Raw genomic sequence first — 25,744 nt, 5'->3', positions numbered from 1 at the left:
GAAGAGCTGACTCATTTGAAAAGACCCTGATGCTGGAAAAGATTGAGGGCAGGAGGAGAAGGGGATGACAGAGGATGAGATAGCTAGATGGCATCATGACTTGATGGACATGAGTTTGGGTAAACTCCGGGAGTTGGTGATGGACAGGGAGGCCTGGTGTGCTGCAGTCCATGCAGTTGCAAAGAGTTGGACACGACTGAGCGACTGAACTGAACTGAATTGAACAATTAGTGATGCTGAGCATCTTTGCATGTGTCTGTTGGCCATCTGTATGTCTTCTTTGGGAAAATGTCTATTCAGATCCTCTGCCCATTTAAAAGTTGGCTTATTTGTTTGATGTGTTGTATGAGTTCTGTATATATTTTGAATGCTGTTGTTGATCAGTAGCTAAGTCATGTCCAACTCTTTGCAACCCCATGGTCACATGCCAGGCTTCCCTGTCCTCCACTATCTCCAGGAGTTTGCTCAAGTTCATGTCCATTGAGTCAGTGATGCTATCTAATCATCTCATCCTCTGCCGCCCTTTTCTCCTTTCGCTTTCAATCTTTCCCAGCATCAGGGTCTTTTCCAATAAGCTAGCTCTTCACATCAGGTGGCCAAAGTATTGGAGCTTCAGGTTTAGCATCTGTCCTTCCAATGAATATTCAGGGTTGACTTCCTTTAGGATTGATTGGTTTTATCTCTTTGGAAGTCCACAGGACTTTCAGGAGTCTTCTCCAGAACTAGAATTTGAAACCATCAATTCATCAGTGTTCAGCCTTTTTTATGGTCCAACTCTCACATCTGTACACAACTACTGATAAAAACATAGCTTTGACTGTACAGACATTTGTTGGCAAAGGGGTGTGTCTGCTTCTTAATACACTGTCTAGGTTTGTCATAGTTTTCCTTCCAAGAAGCAAGTGTCTTCAAGTTTCATGGCTGCAGTCACCGTTCACAGTGATTTCAGAGCCCAAGAAAAGAAAATCTGTCACTGCTTCTACTTTTTGTCCTTCTATTTGCTATGAAGTGATGTGATCAGATACCATGATCTTAGTTTTCTTAGTGTTAAATTTCAAGCCAGCTTTTTCACTCTCCTCTTTCGCCCTCATCAAGAGGTTCTTTAGTTCCCCTTTGCTTTCTGCCATTAGAGTGGCATCACCCTCATATCTGAAGTTGATATTCCTCCTGGCAATTCTGATTCCAGTTTGTGATTCATCCAGCCTGGCATTTTGCATGATGTAAAACAGTGACAATATACAACCTTGTTGTACTTCTTTCCCAATTTTGCACAAGTCTGTTGTTCCATGTAAGGTTCTAACTGTTGCTTCTTGACATGCATACACGTTTCTCAGGAGACAGGGATATTCCCATCTCTTTAAGGATTTTCCATAGCTTGTTGTGATCCACACAGTTAAAAGCTTTAGTGCAGTCAATGAAGCAGTATATTTTTTTTGGAATTCCCTTGCTCTATGAGCCGACAAATGTTGGCAATTTGATCTCTGGTTCGTCTGCCTTTTCTAAATCCAGCTTGTACATCTGAAAGTTCTCGGTACATGTACTGTTGAAGCCTTGCTTGAAGGACTTTGAGCATAACCTTACTAGCGTGGAATATGAGTGCAATTGTCTGGTAGTTTGAACATTCTTTGGCAATGCCCTTCTTTGGGACTGGAATGAAAACTGACCTTTCCCAGTCCTGTGGCATCAGCGGAGTTTTCCAAATTTGCTGGCATATTGAGTGCAGCACTTTCACAGCATCATCTTTTAGGATTTGAAATAGCTCAGTTGGAATTCCATCACCTCCACTAGCTTTGTTCATAGTAACCCTTCCTCAGGCCCACTTGACTTCACACTCCATAATGTCTGGCTCTAGATTAGTGACCACTAGCCTGGGATAAGCCAGGTTATCCAGTCATTAAGACCTTTTTAATATAGTTCTGTGTATTCTTGCCACCTCTTCTTATTCTCTTCTGCTTCTGTTAGGTCCTTACTGTCTCTGGTAAGGACCAGATATTTTGGATTATTTTCCCATTCAGTAGGCTGCCTTTTTGTTTTGTTCATGGTTTCCTTTGCTGTGCAAAAGCTTTTTAGATTGATGTTGTCCCATTTATTTTGGCTTTTATTTCCCTCGCTTGAGGAGATGCATCCAAAAAAATACTGCTGAGACCAACATCAAAGAGCGTCCCCTCTCTGTTTTCTTCTAAGAGAAGTTCTATGGTGTCAGGTCTCACATTTAGGTCTTTAATCTGTTTTGAATTTATTTTTGTGTACAGAGTGAGAACGTAGTCCAGATTTTCTGACACTATTTATTGAAGATGTTATCTTTTCCCCATTGTATTGTTGCTTACATTGACTTAATCGTCCACTTAAGTGTGGGTTTATTTCTGGGCTGTCTATTCTGTTCCATTGACCTATGTGTCTGTTTTTGTGCCAATTCCATACTGTTTTGATGACTGTAGCTTTGAAAGTAGTTTGAAATTGGGGAGTGTTAAAGCTCTAGCTTTGTTCTTCTTTCTCCAGATTGTTTTGATTAGAGTATTTTGTGTTTACATACAAATTTTAGAATTATTTTTTTCTAGCTCTGTGAAAGATGCCTTTGGTATTTTGATAGGGATTGTGCTGAATCTGCAGATTGTCTTGGATTGTATGGTCATTTTAACAACATGAGTTCTTCCAATCTGTGAGCATGGTATATATTTCAATTTGTGTTGTCATTTTCTGCCATCAATGTCTTATAGTTTCCATACTATAAGTCTTTTACCTCTTTGGTTAGATTTTTTCCTAGGTATTTTATTCCTCTTGATGCAACTGCAAATAGGATTGTTTTCTTAATTCCTCTGATAGTTCATTATTCATCTATTGAAATACAACAGGTTTCTGTAATATTAATTTTGTATCCTGCAACTTAACTGATTTCATGTATTAGTCCTAACACATTTTTGGTTGTCTTTTAATGATTTTTCATATATAAAATCATGTCATCTGCAGACAGGTTTACTTTTTTCCTTTCTAATTTGGGTTTCTTTTATGTCTTTTTAAAATTTATTTTTATTTATTTATTTCTGATTGCTGTGGCTAGGACTTCCAATACATTAAGATTGTCAGTCAATTCCTGCTAAAAAAAGAGATACAGAGGCTTCCCTGGTGCTTCAATGAGGAAGAATCCACCTGCCAATGCAGGAGACACAGGTTTGATCCCTGGTCCAAGGAAGAACCCACATGCCTTGGGGCAACTAGGCCCCTGCACCACAACTGCTGAGCCCGCACTCAGAGCCCAGGAGGCACCGCTGCTGAGCCCACACTCAGAGCCTGGGAGCCACCACTGCTGAGCCCGCACTCAGAGCCCAGGAGGCACCGCTGCTGAGCCCACACTCAGAGCCCGGGAGCCACAACTCTGAGCCCGGGAGCCACCACTGCTGAGCCCACACTTAGAGCCCGGGAGCCACCACTGCTGAGCCCGCACTCGGAGCCCAGGAGCCACCACTGCTGAGCCTGTGCGCCTGGTCTGTAGTCCACAACAAGAGAAGCCACTGCAGTGAGAAGCCCATGCACCTCAGCGAAGAGTGGCCCCTGCTTGCTGCAACTGGACAGAGCCTGTGGGCAACAACAAAGACTCAGCACAGCCCATACATACATTCATTTTTAAAAAAGAGGACAGAAAACCAGTGGGTAATTCTCCTTCCTGAATAATGAATCTGAATTATTCTCCTGAAAAAAATTTAATTGAGTTATTGCCTAATTTGTAGTATTTGAAGATAAATAATCCATGGTATACATACAATTAGGATTCCTTAAAAATAAATCCAGATTGTGGCCCAGACTCAAATATAAACTTATTATACGTTTATAAGCAATTGAGTTTATAAGTTATAAGCAATCAAGTTGATCTATTAGAGTCCAAAATACTAAAACAACATTTTGTGCTCCACGTATATAAAAATCTCAGTTTAAGACTGCTCTGCTATTGCCAAGGGCACAGCCCTACAGACGCAGATCTTTCAAGATCTGACGTTCCAGGCATTCAAATACTTCCTATTACACAGAAAAAGGAGTCCCCATTAATGGATCAGTCCATGTTTGAGTTTTTAGGTAACATCAATATAAATAGCCTACATAAAAATTGAGAAGCCCAGCACAAATCTTTATTTCTTCTTCAAAGAAAGAAATTCAAGGTTTTACTCTCTGTAACTTATTCTAGTCATAAGTATTATATTCAAGAATTATAGTCTTGTATAATAAACCAATTCTACTTGTTTAACTACTAAAAAGAAATGTATCACTTTAGCATAACAAATATAAAAAATTCTGAATCAGGACTCAGTAGATAGGTTTTGCTTTAGGCTCTGCCATACCTGTATGACCTTAGGCAAATCATTTAACCTCTGCAGGTTGAGCTCTGACCTGCAGACTTCTGTGGTTTAACAGGATGAGACTGCAATTAGGTAAAAGGCCCCTAGATGGTGGTGGTGTTCTGAATTAGGCTTTCTATTTCCCCTCTACCCCATAATTACAGTGAAATATAAAGGAGTAGGTTAGAAAATTATTCCCTATTAAGTTCTGAAAAAATTCACTGCTAAGGATTCAATTAATAACATTCAAAATAGCACTGAATTATGAATCATATTGTCCAGTTACATTTGATATTAATTAAAAGGAATATACCACTAATGATTATATTAATACCAAATATCTCTTTGTAATTAGCCTATATCATCAGTATTTCTCTGGGCATATTTATCTAAGCTTAAGAAGCTGAACAAAAACTAAACAATTATTGTTAAGAGTATTGATGCATAACAACCCTGTAGAAAAATAAATTTTTTTTCAAATGCCAGTTCTAACAAATTCTGATAAATGTACTGATCTTTTTCATAATGAATATTTCAGACTGTTAAAAACCTGTGATTCCCATGAGCACAAATGACATTAACCACCCCCTCAGTCATATAAGCTAGAGCATCTTATAAAGAAATCTGTGGTCTTTTAGTGTTCAAAAGGGTAAGAATAACATATTAAATGACTTCTCTAGTTTAACCCACCAAAGAAAAAGGATTTGGAGATCCTAGTTTGCAGTGGCTTGGATGAACAATATTAGGTTTTCAACTAAAATTCCTGAAAAGAGCAAGAATACATTTCTATTTCTCCACTATGAGATTCACTGAGTATAAAAGTCATGTTCAATCAATACACAGAATAAGAAAGTACCTGTGAAAACTTACACCATGCTACCTTTTTACTTCTCATCAGCTGAGTAGGTAATAAATGACAAAAAATGTAGCATGATGGAGTGGAAGACATATAACTGCAAGTTTTGTTTCAACGAAGTTTTCTGTCAGTAAATTAAAGAGGAAAGATACTTGGATCATAGTGGCTCCAAAATAGTATCACTATTACATGAAAGTTATCCCTATCCCTCCAGCCAGCCAACCAACCAACAAGCCTCTATTGAGCCTATATGGTGCAAACGGCTAGAGATAAAAAGATAAGATATCATCTCCATTCTCAAAAACCTCAGTCTAGTATGTAAGAGAAATGCACTCTGAAAGTTCAGTTCAGTTTATTATAGTGTCAAGTAGATACACACCTATTGCACTTATCATTCTGCTGACAGAGGCCAAAATTTAAGAGGAATATTTTTCTCCAATAAAGCTAAGTTTTCATGATTTCTGATGTAAGATGTTAAGATTACACAGGCAAAGAAATATACCTCATGCCCTATCCCAGTCCCCCCGAGTCTCACCTTCCTGCTGTTATACAAGCTTGCTGCAAATAGGAATTTAGTTGAGACAATGCTTTAAGCCATCCATTTCTTATGAAATTACTCTTGAGTGATATTTGACCAGTTTTCTTTATTCCATCTTCTATACCCAAAACATGTTAAAAAAAAAAAAAAAAGAAACAGCTCCCATACCCTGAAATCAACTGTAACCATATACTGGAAAATGAACTTTAGTCAAAGACAAGGTAAGTCTCTCCTCCGGTACAGAACCCCAAATGGTGTTCACATAATGGTTTCATCACTTAACTGCCTAACTTTTTGGACAATGGAAACAAAAACAAAAGCAAAAAAGTGGCCCAGCATATGAAACTCTTCTCAAAAACAGAAGAAAGTTATGAACATTGTTGGGAAAGTGTTTTACATTTCCAATGAAATTCTATTCCATTGATCTGTTTGAAAGATTGTCTTCAACCAATATATTTGGCTTCAGCCGATAAGCTGTAATTGATTCAGTTTCACAATGAACCACTTTTTAGCTTTAAGACTTTCATCTTAAGCCTGGAGTGCATAACAATGGGTAGCAGGAAAGTGGTTTTTTTTTTACTCTAAAAACTGCAGGGATGAGCTGGGGGGAAAAAAACAACCCCGAAAGTATTAGCCTTCAGATTCTCAAATTATTTTTAGCTCTGGTTATATTTGGAAGAATGAGCTGCGGGTTTGGCATTGTTTTCCATCTTAACAGTTGCTCTGTATTCTGAGATATATATATGTGATTCATAATGTACCACTGTAACAAGACACAGCTTTTATGTATTACTGGGGTAACACAAAGAAAATGAATTTTTCTTTGAGTACCAGTAATTGTCAAAAGAATGATTACAGAATCAGAAAATGTGCTTTATAATAACCCTGTTAACATAAAGTATACACAGAGGAAAGAAAGAAGTACTGCAGGTATGTGAAAGAGTTAGTTCTATTAGCAAGGCTTTTCAGGGTGGTTTTGGTTCTTATGCATCAAATTTTAACCACTTTCAGACTCTGGGACAAAGGGAAAACATCTGGCAACACAGGAGCATTTGGTGACTGTGAGCTGATTCACCACGTGCTCACCAAGGCTCCACTGGTCAATGAACTACTCCCTTCTGAAACAAGGCTTTGCCCTGGTCATAAGGATAATGCTCTCAAGCTGTCAGAATTAATTTGAATGTCAAAAATGAAATTTAGGTTACCAACCATCGCCTGAGAGTTACAGCATGTAGAATAACAAATGTCCTCTTTTAAAACTGAAGTGAAAATTGAAGAAGCACGGATACTTTACTTGCGCTGATGAACACAGACGTCCAAGTGCAGTGTTCGCTTGTAAGTGTCCCAGTGCAGCCCTGTCTCCAGACGCTCTGCCGGGGGAGGGGCTGCCTGCCTTGCTCCTGCTTGATGTCCTCCTTGGTGGAAATGTGCGCATGGGTTCCATGCGCACGTTTCTAATGTGAGTGAAAGCTAACTACAAAATCAAGATGTTTTCTGCTTTCAGAAAATTCTAGTATACCGTATACAGCATCAATATTTCTTTCCGCTTAAAAAAATAGTGCAAAAACATATCTGATAGTCAAAGTGAGAGTTCAAGTGAGTTTCTGTGCCAAGGAGCACAGTCAAGCATCACCTTTAGCTAACTTGTAAAAACTGAATGTACGTTTTGGGAAATATTCCAGATTTTCCCATCAGTTCTCCACTCATCCAGTCATCATCGACAGATTCCAGCTCTGTTATTATGTCTCCAGCCTGTAGAAAAACAGGAATTGAAACTAATTATTAAGTTTCTGCTGAGTGTACACATGTTAAGCTGCTTCTTTTCCTCAAACCCCATTCCTCTGTCACTGTTGACTTTGTTGCATTTCCAGGTTGTATTTTGTGCCCCTCAAATTCACCACTCCTAATCTAAAATTATTATTTAATAAATAAAAATACCAGCTACCATAGTATATATAGAGAAATTTTTTCCCCAAATAACAATTATTTATCAGACACCCACTACGTGTCAGACACTTCTGGGCACTATGGATACAGCAATGAAGAAAGACCTTATTCCAGAGGTGGGAGACGAATAACAGCCAGCAGAGGCGGGCAGAAAGTGTGAGCTGCCACCGCATCGGCAGTCTGGGGAGGCCTCATCCCGGGCGACGCGCAGAGACTTGCTGGCGAGAGGGGCTGTATGCTCACTGTGTGTGTGCCTCGTCCTTTTCTGTGTGCTTTATGGGAACTCACTCATTTATTTTATTTTTATTTGTTATCAAACTAAGAATAGTGAAAATTAACTCATTTAAACAATACTGCAGTCCTAGAAGTGGTACTATTGTTTCCCCATTTTTGAGAAATATTTTTATAGATTTCCTTATTTTATAGAAAAGGAAACTGAAACTCCGAGGGATTACGTGACTTGCTCAGTGCTGCATGTCGGTGAGTGGTAGGAAGAGGATTCATATCTAGAGTGATTCCAGGGCCTATCCAGGAATCATAATGGATAACCTAATGTTAACCATTAGGCATGCGGTCACCACATTATACAGTCTACCTTTCTACTTAGACAGGTTTTTACTAAAATGGCCTTTTCTCAGCCTCCTGAGCATTTTGTGCTCTACATCTGTTCTTCCACATAATGGCATTCTCCTCTACCGTTTGGCGCAGTCCACTCCTCCACGGCCTTAATATCACACTGCATCCTCCCTGTCCCTGAGTCAGCACGCGATTGGCTTCCCTGGGCTAGTCAAAGGGCTAGGTGTCTTACTCCTGTATGAATTATACTATCTCAACAGATGAAGACATAAGTTTTGAAATTATCTCCTGAAACTATTTTGTTCTTTACGGTTTCTAGCCATTTCCTGGAACCTGAGTTTAAGATTCTGTAATGGTCCAAGAATACCCTGGCTACTTTTAAGGATATCTTTATCAGGTTAAATGGATTTATTTGTAGCCCTAGGACACTGCCCTTTGGAAAACTGGTTTGATTTAAGGCCATTCTTAATGGAAAATGTTGACAATCTAATGTCATTAATTTAGTTTACTCTGCTAAAATATGTAAAAATTTTGGCATTTAAAGTTTCTGTTATAAGTTCCTTCTGGTTCCTAAATTATAATCCTTGACTAAAACTATTTTTCTTTTTTTTTTTTGTGCTTATTTTTTTTTAATTTTATTTTATTTTTAAACTTTATAATATTGTATTGGTTTTGCCAGATTTCGAAATGAATCCGCCAGAGGTATACATGTGTTCCCCATCCTGAACCCTCCTCCCTCCTCCCTCCCCATACCCTCCCTCTGGGTCGTCCCAGTGCACCAGCCCCAAGCATCCAGTATCGTGCCTCGAACCTAGACTGGCGACTCGTTCCATATATGATATTATACGTATTTCAATGCCATTCTCCCAAATCATCCCACCCTCTCCCTCTCCCACAGAGTCCAAAAGACTATTCTATACATCAGTGTCTCTTTTGCCCTCTCGTATACAGGGTTATTGTTACCATCTTTCTAAATTCCATATATATGCGTTAGTATACTGTATTGTAAAACTGTTTTTCTTAGCTCTGATTCATATATACATACATGCCACATGTGTTTTCTGAGAGCTAGGACAATTTTTAAAAAGTTTTATTTACTAATATTCTGTGGATATTGAATAAAATATTAATGATCAACAATACTTAAAATGGTACGGCATCCCTTAACTAAAAGACTCTAGAACTATCTCGCTTACAGTCAGGCATTTGTAAAAATGCCTGAAGACAACCTATTTTCTGGATGATTATACTGACATAACCTAAATGAAGGCCAAAACTGAAGTCTGAATCCAGAGGGTTCACTCACAGTAACATTATACTTGAGGATAAAAGGAATTAATTTTGAGCCATTGACTCTCAAGATTGAAAAGGACTAGGGTAACAGTTTCTAAACATTTGGATTTTATGGACCAAGAAATTAAAAAGAGAAAGAAACATATAGGGTTACCAATTATAATTTTGTGTAAGAAATATGTATCATTTACTAGTAATATTTTATAATGGAAATGACATTTTAATATGAAAAAGAAATTCTCAGAAGAAAGTAAACTCCATCACAAAACAGAAAAGTTAGCAACCTTATACTGACATATCTCAGCATGCCACCTTTCTCCATGACTCCCCTAAAGCCTCCACATCCCCAGCCATCGCTGTTTTCCTCATTTTGTTGTATACAGGTGTAAACCTTATGTGGGTACCCACTGTCTTAAGTCTCATCTTGTCCAGTCACTCCTGGATACTCTAATTCCCTGAGTATCTCCAATGATGGAGAATTTCCCACTGCCTGACAACTCTTCTGACAGCATCTGGCCCAATACCACAGTACTGCCCTGGGTACGCTCCTCTGAGCACAATCCACCTGTGGATGTGGAAACAGGATCATGCAAGTATTCTGTTTAAGATTAAGGTTAGGCTTTAGGCTTCTTAAAAAACCCTCCTCAAAGTACCTTAATCTTTTGGGGTCACTACCCAAAGTCTATTCAGTATCTCTGTGGACAAGACTCCAGGGCCTTGTGAGGCACTGCTGCAGAGGCCAGCTGTAGCAGGGGCCACCTGGCTTCCCCACTGGTTTCACGACGCGACAGCAGCAGGCTGCAAGGGCCCTGCAGGGGATCATCCCTTCTTTACTTTGGCTGAGCCGCGTGGCCTCATGGGATCTTAATTCCTGAACCAGGGATCAAGCATGTGTTCCCTGGAGTGGAAGCACAGAATCTTAACTTGGAGACCACCAGGGAAGTCTGAGGACTGTCCTTTACTAGGGCTTCCAGTGAAACCTCCAGCATTAGTGAGATCGCATGTCATAAGGCTGAGGAATAAGGAATTTGTTAGGCAACTGTGGGTCTAGCAATATCAATAAGACTTTAAAGTACTTAAATGATCTGCTGATAATATACATTTGCCCTAATCACTTTTCTAATCTCATCCTTAAGAATGAGGGTCTGAGATCTGTTCATTCTTGATCAGTGATCAATACTCCATGCAAGTGTTCACCCTGAAAACATTTCAAAATTTACAGCTGCTTAATGCAGTTACAAAAGAGATACACATTCTGACCTTGAAGGAAAGCTCATCTTCATTCTCCCCATGGAAATCATACAAGGCTTTGGCCTTCCTCCCCTTCAGTGATAAAGCAGCCACACCTTTTGCCTCAGCTATGAAGACACCAAAAATTCAAATACATAGAAAGTCATTGACTAAAACACAAATCAAACATTTTAAGAAATCCCCTCGTCACTTCCAGGACATAATATTTTCAATTAATTTTGAATTTATTTTAACTTGCAAAAAGATGAAGGATGTTCTCTTAGCAGAAAAAAAATTACAGAAAATATATTCAGGAGATAAAACTAGCCATTATTGATTAAAGGTATCTTTATCTCTTTTTCCCCCATAACTTCAACAAATTATATGCAGAAAGTTTGCATAACTTTATGAATTAACTTTCAAAAACAGGCAAACAACTGAAATTGAGCACGGCCAGAGGGACAAGAAATCTGTATCATTTCAAAGGTCTTGGGGGTCCCCTTGGAGGGTAAGAGCCTCCCGGGCAGCAGTGGTACCTGAGCAGGGCCGCACAAAGACGGCAGGGAAGATGCCCTCTCGGTCCCGCAGTCTGCCTTTGTACCAGTCGGAGTCCACTCGCTCCAGGATCAGGATCCGGTCTCCCCTCTTGAAGGATAGGTCTTCACTGGTCTCTGCCATGAAACTGTGCAGAGCTTCGCACCATTCTCCACAAAGATTGTTCTCCTGTTACAAATCAGTTTGGTAAGAAACGTGAAATTTTATTTCAGATTAATTTTCACAAAGCTTAAAAAGTGGTGGCAAAAAAACTAAGGGGTCATAACATTTCAAAGTCTGAGGGCCACTTTAAATCACTCAATACCTAACGTCACTAGTGAGTTTCAGAAATTAAAGCTCCCAGTAACTTTTTCTTAAAATTCTAAATGACATGTGATAAAATTTGTGACTTTTGCTTTTAAGGGATATATAATGCTTAAGTAAAAGTTTCTTTCTAATTACAGTCTATGACATTGTGTGTGCTAAGTCACTTCAGACATGTCCGACTCTCTGCAACTCCATGGACTGTAGCCTGCCAGGCTCCTCTGTACATGGGATTCTCCAGGTAAGAATACTGGAGTGGGTTGCCAGGCCCTCCTTCAGGGGATCTTCCCAACCCAGGGACTGAACCTGTGTCTCCTGCAATGTCTTCTGCATTGGCAGGTGGGCTCTTTACCACTAGCACCAACTGGGAAGCTCATGATCTATGACATTAGTTACATTAAAAAATTAGATAACAGCTTATCATATTTGTATATAGTATTTATGACACAAGAAAACATTCTGGCAAACATATAATTTTCCTTTTTTCTTTTTTTTTGGCCACACAGTGCAGCTTGTGGGATTTTTTTTTTATTAATTTATTTTTTATTGAAGGATAATTGCTTTACAAGCTTGTGGGATTTTAATTCCCAGACCAGGGATTGAACCCAGGCTCTTGGTATTGGAAGCCCAGAATCCTAACCACTGGACTTCCAGGGAATTTCCAAGCATATAATTTTCAGTGAAGCTCTTTACCTAAATTAGGAAGGATCAGAATGGGCAGTTGTTAATTCCCAGGTCTTTACCTGGTGACTCAGCAACAAAGGATCTGCCTGCAATGCAGGAGATATAGGTTCCATCCCTGGATCAAGAAGATCCCTGGAGGAGGAAATGGCAACTCACTTCAGTATTCTTGCCTAGAAAATTCCATGGACAGAGGAGCTTGGTGGGCTACAGCCCATGGAGTTGCAAACAGTTGGACACGAGTGTGCACATGACTGAACAGTGAGCACACCACCTGGCTGAGAGGTTATCAGACCCCATGGCCCAAGTCTCCATCAGTCCACACTTCTAATTTTTCAAGTCACAGTTCGCTTCAAGGCTGGCAGGGTAACCACCTGGCGTGATGGTTCATGCTCCAACAAGAATGCTTTTTGCTGCAAACACATCATAAGAGGGTTCTGCTCTGTGACAAGGAGTCTCTGCCAACTCGGATGGGAGCCCTGTGTTCAAGAAGCTCAAGCAGGGAGGCAAAGATTACACTAAGATCAAAAGCTTAGAGCCAGATGGGCCTGGGTTCCAGACCAGTTCTGTCACTCCCAGTTAACACAGGGCAAGGCGTTTCACTACGCTAAGCCTTAGCTTCATCTTAGGGCTCACGTGGGGTCAAACGAGGTGTTGCATGTAGACTGCTCAGCACAGGGCCTGGCACACCTTAAGTGCTCAGCAGTTGATGGCTTCAAAGAGAAACAACCACTAAGCAAACAAAAAGCCTAACCCTCTCCTCTTGTTCCCGCACTTGAGAAACCAACTCTACAGAAGAGTCCTTGTCACTCCTGGGCAACAGTGGCCACCATGAGGACGTTTCCTTTCGAAGAACTGTGGTCACTTTCTTTCCTGTTTAACGATCAGTGGGGGGATGAAAGAACTGAGACACACAGCCCAGTGACCCCTGACATTGTGACAAACAACGACCCTGTCGGGCTCGTCTCCTAAAACCTGTCACAAAAAACGATGGAAGTCACTCACACTCCTGTCCAGTTTGAACTTTGGAAGTCATGCTAAACACTAAAAATTTTACTACATTTTTTCTCTCTCCCACTATAAAATAATGCAAATGTTCCTGAACATTTGGCAAGTTCAGAAATGTATGAAGAATGGGAAATATACCCAAACTCCAGTACTTTGGCCACCTCATGCGAAGAGTTGACTCATTGGAAAAGACTCTGATGCTGGGAGGGATTGGGGGCAGGAGGAGAAGGGGACGGCAGAGGATGAGACGGCTAGATGGCATCACCGACTCAATGGACGTGAGTCTCAGTGAACTCCGGGAGTTGGTGATGGACAGGGAGGCCTGGCGTGCTGCGATTCTTGGGGTCGCAAAGAGTTGGACACGACTGAGCGACTGATCTGATCTATAATGTTAACCACCTAAGGAAACTGAATGTTAACAACTTAAATACATTTCCTGCTAGTCTTTTTATGCTGTATATTCAGTTTCACTATATGTTTTCCTCCCATGACATTTACTTTACAAATCTAGTTTTTCATGGCCTCAGAACATTTTCCCAATAATGGCTATATTCAGGTTATTTCCAGTTTTTTCACATTATAATAACGCCACTATGACCATCTTTGTGACTAAAACCTTGTCTCATTTTTCATCTTTAGGGTGAGAGATAAAAACAATAACAATAATCTGTACTTTTCCTCTTTTAACAATCACTTACCTGTAATTACTTGTTTACTGTTGTTGTACTGAATCTTTGGTTAACTAGATATGTTAAATGGTATTTTACTGTCTCCTTACAAGGCCTTTCTTTGATTACTGTAAGGTTAAATGACTTTCTTAGGGACTTCCCGATGGTCCAGTGGTTAAAACTCTGTGCTCCCAACACAGGGAGCATGGGTTTGAGACCTGGACAGGGAACCAAGGTGCGCGGCCAAAAAAACCCCAAAACAAACCTTGTTTACTATCAGCCACTTATACTATCTCTTTCATGAATATCCCAATAATGTCTCTTTCCTCGTTAATTTTTATCAGTGTTTGTATGTTTTTCTAATTCATTTGTATGATGAGCTCTATGAGCAAGAAAGGCATTGATCACCTATTTACCTCAAATATCTGCTACACGAATTAAAAAATTAAACACTGCTTTTGATAATTATGATTTTAATAGTCCTCCCAGAGATAAAACTTGGCTTTCACCACAGTTATCTATTCAAGCAGCCTACCTGAGAATTTGCACCAGAATCTTCTTTTTTGGTCTTTGGTGGTACCTTTGTGCCTATATTTTAAAAGAAAAATCAAAACTTGAGATGTAAAGACCACACAGCATTGGGGAAAGTCTTTCAGAGGAAAGTAAAAGGTCTGGGATTCCAGATCAGTCTCTTCACGTACTGGCTACTAGCTTTGCCAGGCCAGTACAAACTACATTCTCTGGGTTTGTTTTCTTTACTGTAGACTGAAAGAGGAAACGCATTAGTTATACTCTACAGGCCATTTCTGTTTAAAAGTTGATGATTCTTTTTTTTGCCATCTCTAATATGAAGCTTCCCTGATAGCTAATATGAACGGCTTCCCTGATAGCTCAGTTGGTAAAGAACCCACCTGCAATGAAGAAGACCCGGTTCAATTCTTGGGTCGGGAAGATCCCCTGGAGAAGGGAAAGGCTACCCACTCCAGTATTCTGGCCTGGAGAAGTCCACAGACTGTGTAGCCCATGGGGTTGCAAAGAGTTGGACATGACTGAGCGACTTTAGTAAAAAAAACATGAAGCTACTGCTAATTATCTAAAATGCAAATGCCAGCTCTTTGAGAGACTGCCCCAATAATGACTATCCCCAACATGACAAATACCATTTAAAAATCATTTTTCCTTCTACCCTAAAAAATATGGCAATATGGATTATTATTCAACTTAAGTATTAACCTATTACCTGGTTTATTTGAATTAGGATAGTACACAATAAAAAGCCATATTCTCAATACTCACTTAAAACATTTGTACCAGAAGTGGGATGATCCTCAATGAGTTCCACAAAGTTAAGGGGGAAGATTCCAGATCTGTCTCCAAGTTCTCCTCTCGCCCACTCATCATTCACATACTCTTTAAGAATAATAATTTCTCCCTCTGAGAAACTTAACTCGTCCTTCTGGTCTCCAATATACTCAAATCGAGCAACACACCTTGGGCCTCTGAAGAAAGAAGATCACATTTGTGGGTTAAACTAGGCACTACTAACTTTCAAAATGCCTGGAAACCCTCATTTAATCCTTCAGTGAATATTTATTTTGTATTTACTTTGGAACAAGATATACTAGGCATAATTTAAAATTTCCATGAAAAAGAATAAGCTACATTTCTAAATGACAGTCCTTACTTTGTAGATTCGAGCCTGTTTCACTCAGAAAGGCTAAAGTCAAGCTTTCTAGCACATGCAGAATGCCAGATAAGCAGCTGGCGGTTGGTTTAGGTTGTCACACCTTTTGATCACCTTTTCAGGACAGAATCCCCCCAGTCTCCATGTTTTTGTATCCCTGGGCCACAGTAATCCAGGGCCGAGTCTGAACCCTCTCAGTCATAAACACACTGAGTTTAGAAGTATTAATCCTGAGGATCTCAGGGCAAGACATCAAACTTTCATGGCAGAAATGCAATGGGCATCAGCTGGGCAGGGTAGATGCTTAAGACATGCTGAATCAGTGAGTTCTGTATATAGATGAATGGTCTTCAAAACTAGGAGGTTCAAAGAAAACACACTCGGCACATTATCTTATAACATTTAATCTTATACCTAATACTGTTGTTTTAAAGTGATTTTTGTATCTCCTTTAAAAAGGCTTCATTTCTGAGAATTGGAACAATCCTTAAATGATCTGCAATTCTGACTGATAATAAGATAAAAACAGAGATGAAATTGCATCCCTCGAAGACATGACTGTATACCAAACCTTCGACTTGAGGCTTCAGAAAGGAAGTTTCAACGGCAATGACAAAGGAGAGGCAATTGCCTGAAAAGAAAAGGTTGGTACTGGCTGCAATCAAAGTCTGATTTAAGTCAGGTCAGTGGATCAACAGCTATGAAAGCCCACTTCAAATTCAACCTGCTGACACAGTGAACACTGCTTAAAAACAGGAGAAAAGCTGAACCTGAAACAGAATTAAACTATTGTGGCCTCAGAAGCTTTCTTATTTGTGATAACCTTTGCATTTATTTTCTGAAGTCCTCAGAGAGCATATCTTCTTATGTCTGACCTATTCAAAGACAGGTTTACAGTCTTCAGGAAGTACTGCATTCTATTAATTTGCTCATTTAACTGGAATATAAAGTTGCATTGTGGCAATGTTTTAAATCACAAAGGAGTTACAATGATGCAGAAAAGGATACATAAATTCACAGAAAGGTCTTCAAACATAAAAGAAGCCTCCTCCAAATTAACTCCTCCTTTACTTTCTTCTGCTGCTGCTACGTCGCTTCAGTCGTGTCCGACTCTGAGCGACCCCATAGACGGCAGCCCACCAGGCTCCCCCATCCCTGGGATTCTCCAGGCAAGAACACTGGAGTGGGTTGCCATTTCCTTCTCCAGTGCATAAAAGTGAGAAGTGAAAGTGAAGTCGCTCAGTCGTGTCTGACTCTTAGCAACCCCATGGACTGCGGCCCACCAGGGTCCTCCATCAATGGGATTTACTTTCTTCTAGATACTTTCAAAAACAAAACAATACAACATACCTGGCAGATCTGTAGACTTCATATTTCTATTAGGTTTAAATACTTTCTATTGTTGGAGGAGAGAGTGGGCTCTTGTCGAACACTCAGAAATGAACTGTCTGAGGAGACACATGGGCTGACAAAGCAAGAAGCTTTGTTGGGAAGGGGCGCCCGGGTGGAGAGCAGCAGGGTAAGGGAACCCAGAAGGACTGCTCTGCCACACGACTGGCAGTCCCAGGTTTTATTGTAATGGGGTGAGCCTCCTGGTTGTCTCTGACTCAGGGTCCTTCCTGGTGGCGTGTGCATTGATCAGCCAAGAAGAATTTCAGCAGGAAGGATTCTGGGAGGTTGGTAGGACATATTATAGGCTGGCATCTCCCCTCCTTTTGGCCCCTCCCAAATTCTTCCAGTTAGTTTTATAAGACATATTATGGGCAGGCATCTCCTCCTTTTTTTGGCCTCTCCCAAATTTTCCTGGTTAGTTTTCATGCTTCTTATTGGGACCTCCTATTGTGAGACAACTTGTTCAAGTGGTTATCATCATGCCTGGTCAACGCAGGTGGTTTTGGTCAATGGTTCCCTAACACTATGACAAAAATATTTGAACTTTCTAGAAATCAGTTTGGTAGATAAATACCAGAAGGCCAACATAAAATGCAGTGGATGATGAAACCTGTCTCTTCAGACAAGGTTCGGCTGTGGGAAGTACCAGGACAGACCGTGGCTGTCTATACGCCCTACATTGGCACAGAGGGTTGCCACTATCAGCATGCTGCAATTTCATCAGGATTTTTAAACAAGTCGTTTTCCTCATAATTAAAAAAGACATACTGAGAATCTGAATAATCATGCATCTGAAGTGTTTAAGCTTGTTAATTCTTTATGATATAAATGCTCACATCCTTTGTATTTCGTGCAAAAGAACACAAGTAAAACTTACTTAACACAATGAGATGAGATGGATTCCCGTTTCCCATTTCCTCCTGGAACATCAATCTAGTAAAGACAAAAATCAAGGCAACAATTGTATTATTTCATAAGATAAATTTAAGGCTAAGTAATTAGGAAATTTACAGCTGAGGTTAACCAGTTTAGCTAGGTATTAAATCGACAAAACATACCATAGATGCTAAAAAGGTACGAAATCCAGAATTTGGGTTTTGAAAAAACTCCATAACTTGTGATGTGGCCCTCCTTGCATAGACAACCCATCTTCCTCTTATTTGCTGGAATAAGCACATTATGCCATTCCCGTCTAACTGGGGCTCTCCAGCTCACATCCCCTAAGTTGAAAACATCAGGTGAGGAGGGCTTAGCACAGAAACTAGGCATAGGTACTATCTAGACGCCTAGCCAAAGTGTTGGTAGAACTCTGCAATACTTCCATGACCCCAAATAAAACCTTTTAATCAAACTTGTGAAGCTCTCCCTTTTCATAACTCTGGGCCATTTTTTCCCCTTCACTGTAAGTAGGGAAGGAAGAGAGGACTTAGCACTCAGGGAGCATCTAGGGGTGAGCACGTTATATAATACCTCATCTACAAGGCTCAGTAGAGCTAAGTTGTGATGAAATATTTGACCATAATGCACTAAGTCAGAAAACTACTTAAAGCTTTGAGATTTACATTAAATAAAGCAGTGCCCTTCTTGATGAATTCCAAAAGTTTGAAGTTTTAAAACAATTTTTTAAACTTGCAGGCTTAGAAATAACACACCAATAATGTGGCAACTGCAGTGTGACTGATTTCAGTGTGGTAACTGTGCTTTTTCAAGCACTGCCACACTGGGCAGAAGAAAAATGGGGAAGAGCGCTAAAACCAACATTATTCTTAATGTTAATGTAGAGAATGTGGTTGGGTTTCTCCACACTACTACTACATCAGACTACTTGGAAGACCCACATTTTGTAATTCAAGAGACTCAATCTCATTTATACTTGAAAAACATAGGTTATCTGTTATGTCTGTTTGCTAAGTTTCTGATGTAATGGAAAATCATTTGCTTCCCCGCCTCAAATAAGCAGCTCATGCTCAACTATTTAAGCTAGCTTTATTGATATTTTTCAGTATCAATAAGTTATATCAGCAAGTGAGTCATTCTCTTCCCACTGATGTAAATGCTCACGTGGCAGTCTTAGTTCATCTCTATGTTTCTCAGCCACCCGGGCTTAACACTCAGGGCTCTACCACAGGGGTCTGCTTTCACCAGGTAGGCTGTGAGGGTGTGTAAAATTATGACACTTTAATATAGTATTTCTCAGTCAGATTTGAAACTATTAAGTGAAAAACCATTCCCTCCAATGAAAGTACTTTAGTACTGCCAAATCTATTTTTTTTTTAAAGAAGAATCTTTTAATCTATTTGTTTATGGCTGTACTGGGTCTTTGTGCTGTGTGGGCTCTCTCTAGCTGCAGTGAGTGGGAGCTACTCTCCAGCTGCAGTGCACGGACTCCTCACTGTGCTGGCTTCTCCTGCTGTGGAGCACCGGCTCCAGCACGTGGGCTGCAGCAGTTGGGGCACATAGGCTCTCGAGCTTGGCCTTGGTAGTTCGGTGCACTGGCTTAGCTGCCCCAAGGCATGTGAGATCTTTCCAGACCAAGGATTGAACCTCTGTTCCCTGCACTGCAAGGTGGATTCTTAACCACTGGACCATCAGGGAAATCTTTTATATATATATATCTATTTTTTTTTTTTTTAAGACGGAAATGAATGGGGATGGAAAGAATGAAAGAAATCAATAATGAAATGCGCTCCAAAGAAAAAGAGAAGTGGTACCATAACCTTGGAGAACAAACATTCCTATACGACAATCCAGTATCGTTAATTCTTGTTTGCTGAATGTTTCAGAGAATTAACATATACCCTCATGTGCTTATCAACCCTCCAAGAATAGCTGATTCACCAGTGGACCTGCAGTAGCTTTTTACCTTAGGATTTCAGATAGCATTTAAGCATTAAGTTCTAATGCTCCATAATATATTAATAATTAACTACTACCTAGTTGAACAAACCTTTATTTCTGAATTTTTCAAATACTAAACGAATTAATGGAAGAGACAGAACCAGAAGCCAAGAATCTAGGCATCTGGTTATTTTTTTCAAACTGTGAATTACATAGACTCCACTGAATATGTGACCAATTTCAACATGCACGATCTACTTACAATCACTTTGACGTAGTTGGCCGGAAATACACCAGTCTGGTTTCTACATTTCCCTCTGTACCAATCTGTATCTATTTTTTCCAGAAGATAAACAATCTCTCCAGAAGTGAGGCTCAGATCATCAGCTTGTTCTGTATGGTAAAATTATAATGATGCATGATCAGTTACCCTGGTTGCAGAGCTGAATAAAGCAGAGCACAGAGTGGCATTTACTTCTGTCCACCAAGGCGGTATGTTCTACCGATTCTGAGAACAGATTATACTAATTGAATTGACTTTAAAAATATTTTTTTTTCTGGATATTGCTATTATGAGTTTCCCCTTTTAAGATCAAATGAGATATATTTACCAGGCACTGAGTGATAGGGAATGCTTGTTTAAGCACACACACACACAAAACATTGCACTTGCCAGAGATTCTTCTGTGCCAATATAAACGTCTGCTGAATACATATTTTAACAATGAAACACGAAACAATTTATAGACACGGTATAATATTCATATGATTCTCAACCATGCTAAAAAATCATTTCAATCTCAAAATACTAAGGGAGTCCTACTGCTCTTCAGCATATAAATTTACTCACACTGAAATAAAAATCAGTCTACCAAGTGGACAAAAAAAAGGTTATAAATAAATCTGGAATTTATTTTATTTGAATCCTTGGATATAAAAGGTACTTTAAAATTGATTACAAAAATGTGTGTTTTCACTTCATCAGCAATAGCTGAGCTATGTGCGTTGGTTTTACAACCCTTAGCAGAAAAGAACTTCACTTATTAAAGCTGAATTAATTTCATTATGTTAAATTGCTTTAACATGGAAAGAGTTAAACAGCTTCCAACTGGTAGGCAAGCTGCTATTTGTTCCTGTGTAAGGGGAACACTCTCTCCTCTCTCTCTCACAGGGAGTATCAAAAGCAAGGGTGTGCAGGTAAGCCTTCTGGCATGGCTGGGTGCAGTCAACTCTTCCTGAAGGTGGGGTGATGGATAAGATGGCCTGTCCAGTCCAGGGCTCCATGGGTACAGAAAGTGAAGACAGACGTCCTTGAGAGGTTAACCTTGGGAGGATGCCCGATCTTGGATCCGAAGGTTCTACCACTGTATCATCTGTGTCCTCACCTGCTGGGAAATCATGAAGAACGATGGCATGAGGGGCAGCACTGTCAACAGGCTTCTGAGGGCAGCTTGGGTCCTGAGGGAGAAGCACAGCAGTGAGTGCGGTGTGCATGATGAACGCTGGGTTCATTATTCACTCGGAGACCATTTTTTTTTTCCTCATTGGGGTCCTCTTGACACAATTATGAGTACAAGATGCAAACCACACAGTTGAGCCAAACAAGAGAATCATGACCAAGTGGAAAAGGTATGAGTCCCTGCTGGAGGAGAATTATCTCAATTATGATAGCCCCCGCGCAGAGTCGGACACGACTGAAGCGACTTAGCAGCAGCAGCAGCCAGCATTTTTCTTAAACTGAGAGAGTAAACAAAAGGAAATTAAACTTAAGCTTTTGTTGGTTGTTTTTGTGTTTTAAAGCAGTATCTACTCTACCCTGAGGTAGTCATTTTTACCACTTCACCCTTCAGGGATCGCTTTTTCCATAAACTATGATCAGGACTAAACCTTAAGAACAAGACCTTAAAAGTATTCTCTTCATTAAGATGGAAAAAGAAGGAAGTTCTGCAATTTACACTCTTGCCTTTTATAATGAAAAGAGCTAACAACTTTTACAAAAGTATAATTCACAAAAAGTAAAATCCATTTCATTTATTACCACTTAACTGAATGCCTTCTCTAATTTGAAAGCCAATGCTACCTCCCATGCCTGGCCTGGATTTTCTATTTAATCTGAATGGTTTATTCAATAGTAATTCTAAGTAAATTAGCAGAGAGAATTCAATATTCTCTACCCATCTAACCAGCTGCTTAGACTGGCCAGAGGAGAAGCCACATTTGAAGAGTGCCTGTTTCTTAATGACAAGCAGTTGTTATCCACATCATCACCATCCAGTCTGACTGATGGATATTATTTGGAATTATAACTTAATCGCTTTGATTCTTAAATGAAAGTGATTTTTTGGTGCCTTTCTCATCTCTTCCTTCCTTTAATGGCCCCAGCCCATCAGGGACTGCCCCTCTCCTGACCATGATGTTCAGACCTCAGGGGTCATGGCCCACTCCCTCCACGTCCGCCCTGCAGCTCCTTTGCGCAACTCTTTTCTGAATCAACTGTAAGGCAGCTGTGGAGGCACGTTGCCTTCTCTCACGTCAGCTGAGAGTAATACAGCCCAGGAAGAGCGTAATACAGCGTAATACAGGAAGGGCTAAGGCAGCTTGGTGTGTTAGTTTACCAAAGCAACACCGACATTTTCTTAGAGGCTGCTTAGTGCTTTTTCTTAAATAAATGGGCATAATGGGAATTTCAGGGATTGTAAAGGAACTATGAGATATGTGAAGCCTGGAGGGGCTTTAAAAATTACTATTTATCCAATTTAGTATATGTGTGGTTTTCATTTTTTTCTGATTTACATCTGTAGACAAAGGGATGACTGCTCCAATAAATGGTGTTAGACTAGATGGCTTTACATCTGGAAAAAGTGAAGGCAGAGGCCTACCCCACACCAAACATAAACATGGACCTGCAGATGGCCCGAGGCCTAGACACCAGCCAAATGGGTGGAGGTGGGACCGCAGGCAGCCTGTGCCTCCCGCTCCCCTTCCCCGCCTCCTGTGCACGGCTGTCCCCTTGATGCTGCTCATCACCTTGGCCTGGCAGGTGAAGGGCGAGAGGGCAGGCGAACGGGGCTGGCCACAGGGGCAGGAACAACTCAGGGGCAGGAACACACCATTAGTGGGGGTATCTGGGAGGAAAATCTAACATATTTCAAAGTTCCTTCTAGTATGACTATAATAGCTAATACTAATGAGTAATGAGAATAGTTAATATACGCTGTTTGCTCACTATGCACTATTCACTATACTAAGCACCTTACAGGTGCTAAATTACCTAAATTAATCAGCTCATTTAATTTTTTAAGGATCTTTGAGATATAAGGCACTTGCCATAAAATTCAAGCATTTAAAGTGTACCTAATTTTAGCATATTCACAGCATTGTGTGACCATCACCACAATCTAACTTTAGGACACATTTATGATCCCTCCAGAAGCCTCCCACCCATTGGCCATCACTCCCCCTCACCTTCCCCCAGCCCTGGGCAACCACTGATCTACCTTCTGGATTTCCCCATTCTGAACTTTCATATAAATGGAATCATAACGATAAATCAATTCTATAATCAACTCTGAGGATTCTCATATCTATTTCACACATTTAAAAAATGAGGTTCAGAGAGGTCAGATCACTGCCTCCGGTGGTGGGAGGGGAAGTGAGACCCGCAGCTGTGGGAGCCACGCGAGGTGAAAATCCCTGCCTCCCTGCTCGGACAGCCCGGCCTTAACTCATAAAGTGCAGTGTCTTCTGTTGACTAAGGCAGGGGAGAGCCTAACACAGTTTTAGGGATATTTACCTTCACACTAGGCTTTCAAGTAGGTTTTACTTTTCTGAAAAGGGTAATGTTAGCCATGACCCAGAGCCTGAGAGAGGCCCCACTTGGGTTTCACCAGCTGTGGGTCACTGGTGGTCACCTTTCTGCAAGTCTATGGCACAAGCATGAGGAAGGTAATGTTCCAAGGGACAAAACCATGAGTGTTTATAAAGAATAAGCTGTAATTTTTTCAGCTTCTGTTTGTCATCAAGGAAAGCTTTCCGGCAGTACAATCCCCATGGCTACCCACCAACGTGTTCAAAAGAGATGCAGAACAGTGGTCACAGATGGGTAATGCTTCCTGAAACAAAGAGAAAGTGAGCGACAGAAGAGCTTTCCCCACGAGGCTGAAGTCAGAAATGTCAACATTCCAGCTGTGGCCAGCATAACACATATCTTCTCTGCTCTCTGAAACTCGAATCTTTAGTTTCTTGGCAAACCTCAAATGACAGACTGCCCTCCAAGAAGAACTGGATGAGATTATGCAAACTAGGATGATGGCAAACCAAAGACTTTAACTTGGCCTAATGACTGATAGGTCTCATTCTTCATGTTCGCCACATTACCTAAGACAGTGAAAATTTAACTGGGTACCCTAAGCAGCTCTTTAAAAAATATGCCTCTGTAAATTGTTCAATGGCATTTTTCTTGCTCAACAAATGACCTTCAATAATCATTGTATTCTCCTAGGCTCCACAGATTTGTTAGGCCTAAATAGTGAATTCAGAGTGTTGTAACATTTCATTTCATTATTTTATGAGCTATGATCAGAGAAACAAGGTCTATACTCACCTTAAATCTTACTGGGAAGTGTTTTAATGTCAGCCTTTATAGGGCCCTCCTTAAAATAATTATCCATTCTGCTAGAAAACCAATCTCTAGTACTTTGGTAAATGTATTTACATTATTTCAAAAGTAAATAGCTCTCACAGTTGAAAATTAATGACTACGTGTCCTGGATGCTGTAAGTCAGCATGATACGAGGAAGGCAAGCCACCCGGTAGTCACTCTGTATCAAAGTGATTAGTCTGGCAGCGGCAAGTCTCTTAGAAGTAATTTATTCTTAAAATGGAATAAAACGCTACTGTAATTTTTACTCTGGTTAAAATAAACGTGCTAATAAAAACCTGAGGATGAGCTATAATTAATAGTTCTATGAAATGTGCTGCCATGTGTGATATGAGGATGGTACGGTATCAATTCCTCACATTTGGTCTGCTGCTAAGATGTTCATCAAGCGGCGTGATGATCTTCATCTGAGACAGGTGAACTCTGCCGGCATCGTCTCCCTTCCGGCACTCCAAGTAATTACCTTCTGCCTGCTTCAGTATCACCAGGACGTCCCCACGCTGTAAGGTACAATACCACTCTCTGAAGCAATTATTATTTAATAAAACATTATTACTTTTTCCACATTTTAATCTTTGGAGCCTAAAGCATTTAATAATGTGTAAAACAGTAACAGAGGCCAGCAAATTTTTTAAAAAACTTGTCAGTAAAGAAGGAGCTCTACTTTACCTTACAAGAAAGTTCTCCAGGGTTTTGTGGGATGACATCTTCATTGGCAATTCCATGAGGCACAGACAGCTTGAACATAAACCAATATAAAGGATTATTCATAATCAAATAACTGCGTCCTAAGAGGCCGATCAGGTGGGGATTTGGCACACGCGCCTGCAGCGTAACTTCCAGCAGGTAAACTCTTCCCTCAGCTTCCGCAAGCTCAGGATCGTTGGCGGGGCTGCCGCTTCTCAGGACACGCAGAGTCCTCGGGGGCCTGGGGCTGAGCACACAGGACTCGGGGGCTGAGGGCAGCCTAAGGTGCCCCTTCAGTCACAACCGAGAAGGCCTGCTCCACCAGCTTCCCAGAGCACCAGGAGGGTGAATGCTCGGCACTGGCCTCAGCCTGCAGTTCAGGGGCTGACGGGGGACTGGACAGGCTGCTTCTACCTGCCTTTAATCTCTTTCCCTGCAGTCTCTCTGGCACAAGTGTCTATTTAAACCCATTTCACTGCCTGACCTCAGTCATTCCTGGT

General features: G+C 40.5%; 1 protein-coding gene across 13 annotated transcripts in view; it reads right to left on the bottom strand.

The window, feature by feature from the left end:
• Positions 1–5,519: 5,519 nt before the first annotated feature.
• The window catches only part of SH3D19 (SH3 domain containing 19), a 201,381-nt gene continuing 181,156 nt past the window's right edge, over positions 5,520–25,744 (bottom strand). For all 13 annotated transcript variants that reach the window (XM_070769009.1, XM_070769008.1, XM_070769011.1 and 10 more), the window contains 10 exons: positions 25,227–25,295; positions 24,917–25,057; positions 21,283–21,355; positions 20,160–20,290; positions 17,937–17,992; positions 15,280–15,482; positions 14,519–14,571; positions 11,305–11,491; positions 10,799–10,896; positions 5,520–7,474 (listed from right to left, as the gene is read on the bottom strand). In XM_070769009.1, the coding sequence (XP_070625110.1) occupies positions 7,358–7,474; positions 10,799–10,896; positions 11,305–11,491; positions 14,519–14,571; positions 15,280–15,482; positions 17,937–17,992; positions 20,160–20,290; positions 21,283–21,355; positions 24,917–25,057; positions 25,227–25,295 (1,128 nt within the window). In that variant the 3' untranslated portion in view covers positions 5,520–7,357. The remainder of the gene's footprint in view (positions 7,475–10,798; positions 10,897–11,304; positions 11,492–14,518; positions 14,572–15,279; positions 15,483–17,936; positions 17,993–20,159; positions 20,291–21,282; positions 21,356–24,916; positions 25,058–25,226; positions 25,296–25,744) is intronic.

The sequence above is a fragment of the Bos indicus genome, chromosome 17 (genome assembly GCF_029378745.1).
Source record: "Bos indicus isolate NIAB-ARS_2022 breed Sahiwal x Tharparkar chromosome 17, NIAB-ARS_B.indTharparkar_mat_pri_1.0, whole genome shotgun sequence".
Classification (NCBI taxonomy): domain Eukaryota; kingdom Metazoa; phylum Chordata; class Mammalia; order Artiodactyla; family Bovidae; genus Bos; species Bos indicus.
Note: the sequence above shows the minus strand (reverse complement) of the source record. Positions and strands in the feature narration are given on the sequence as shown.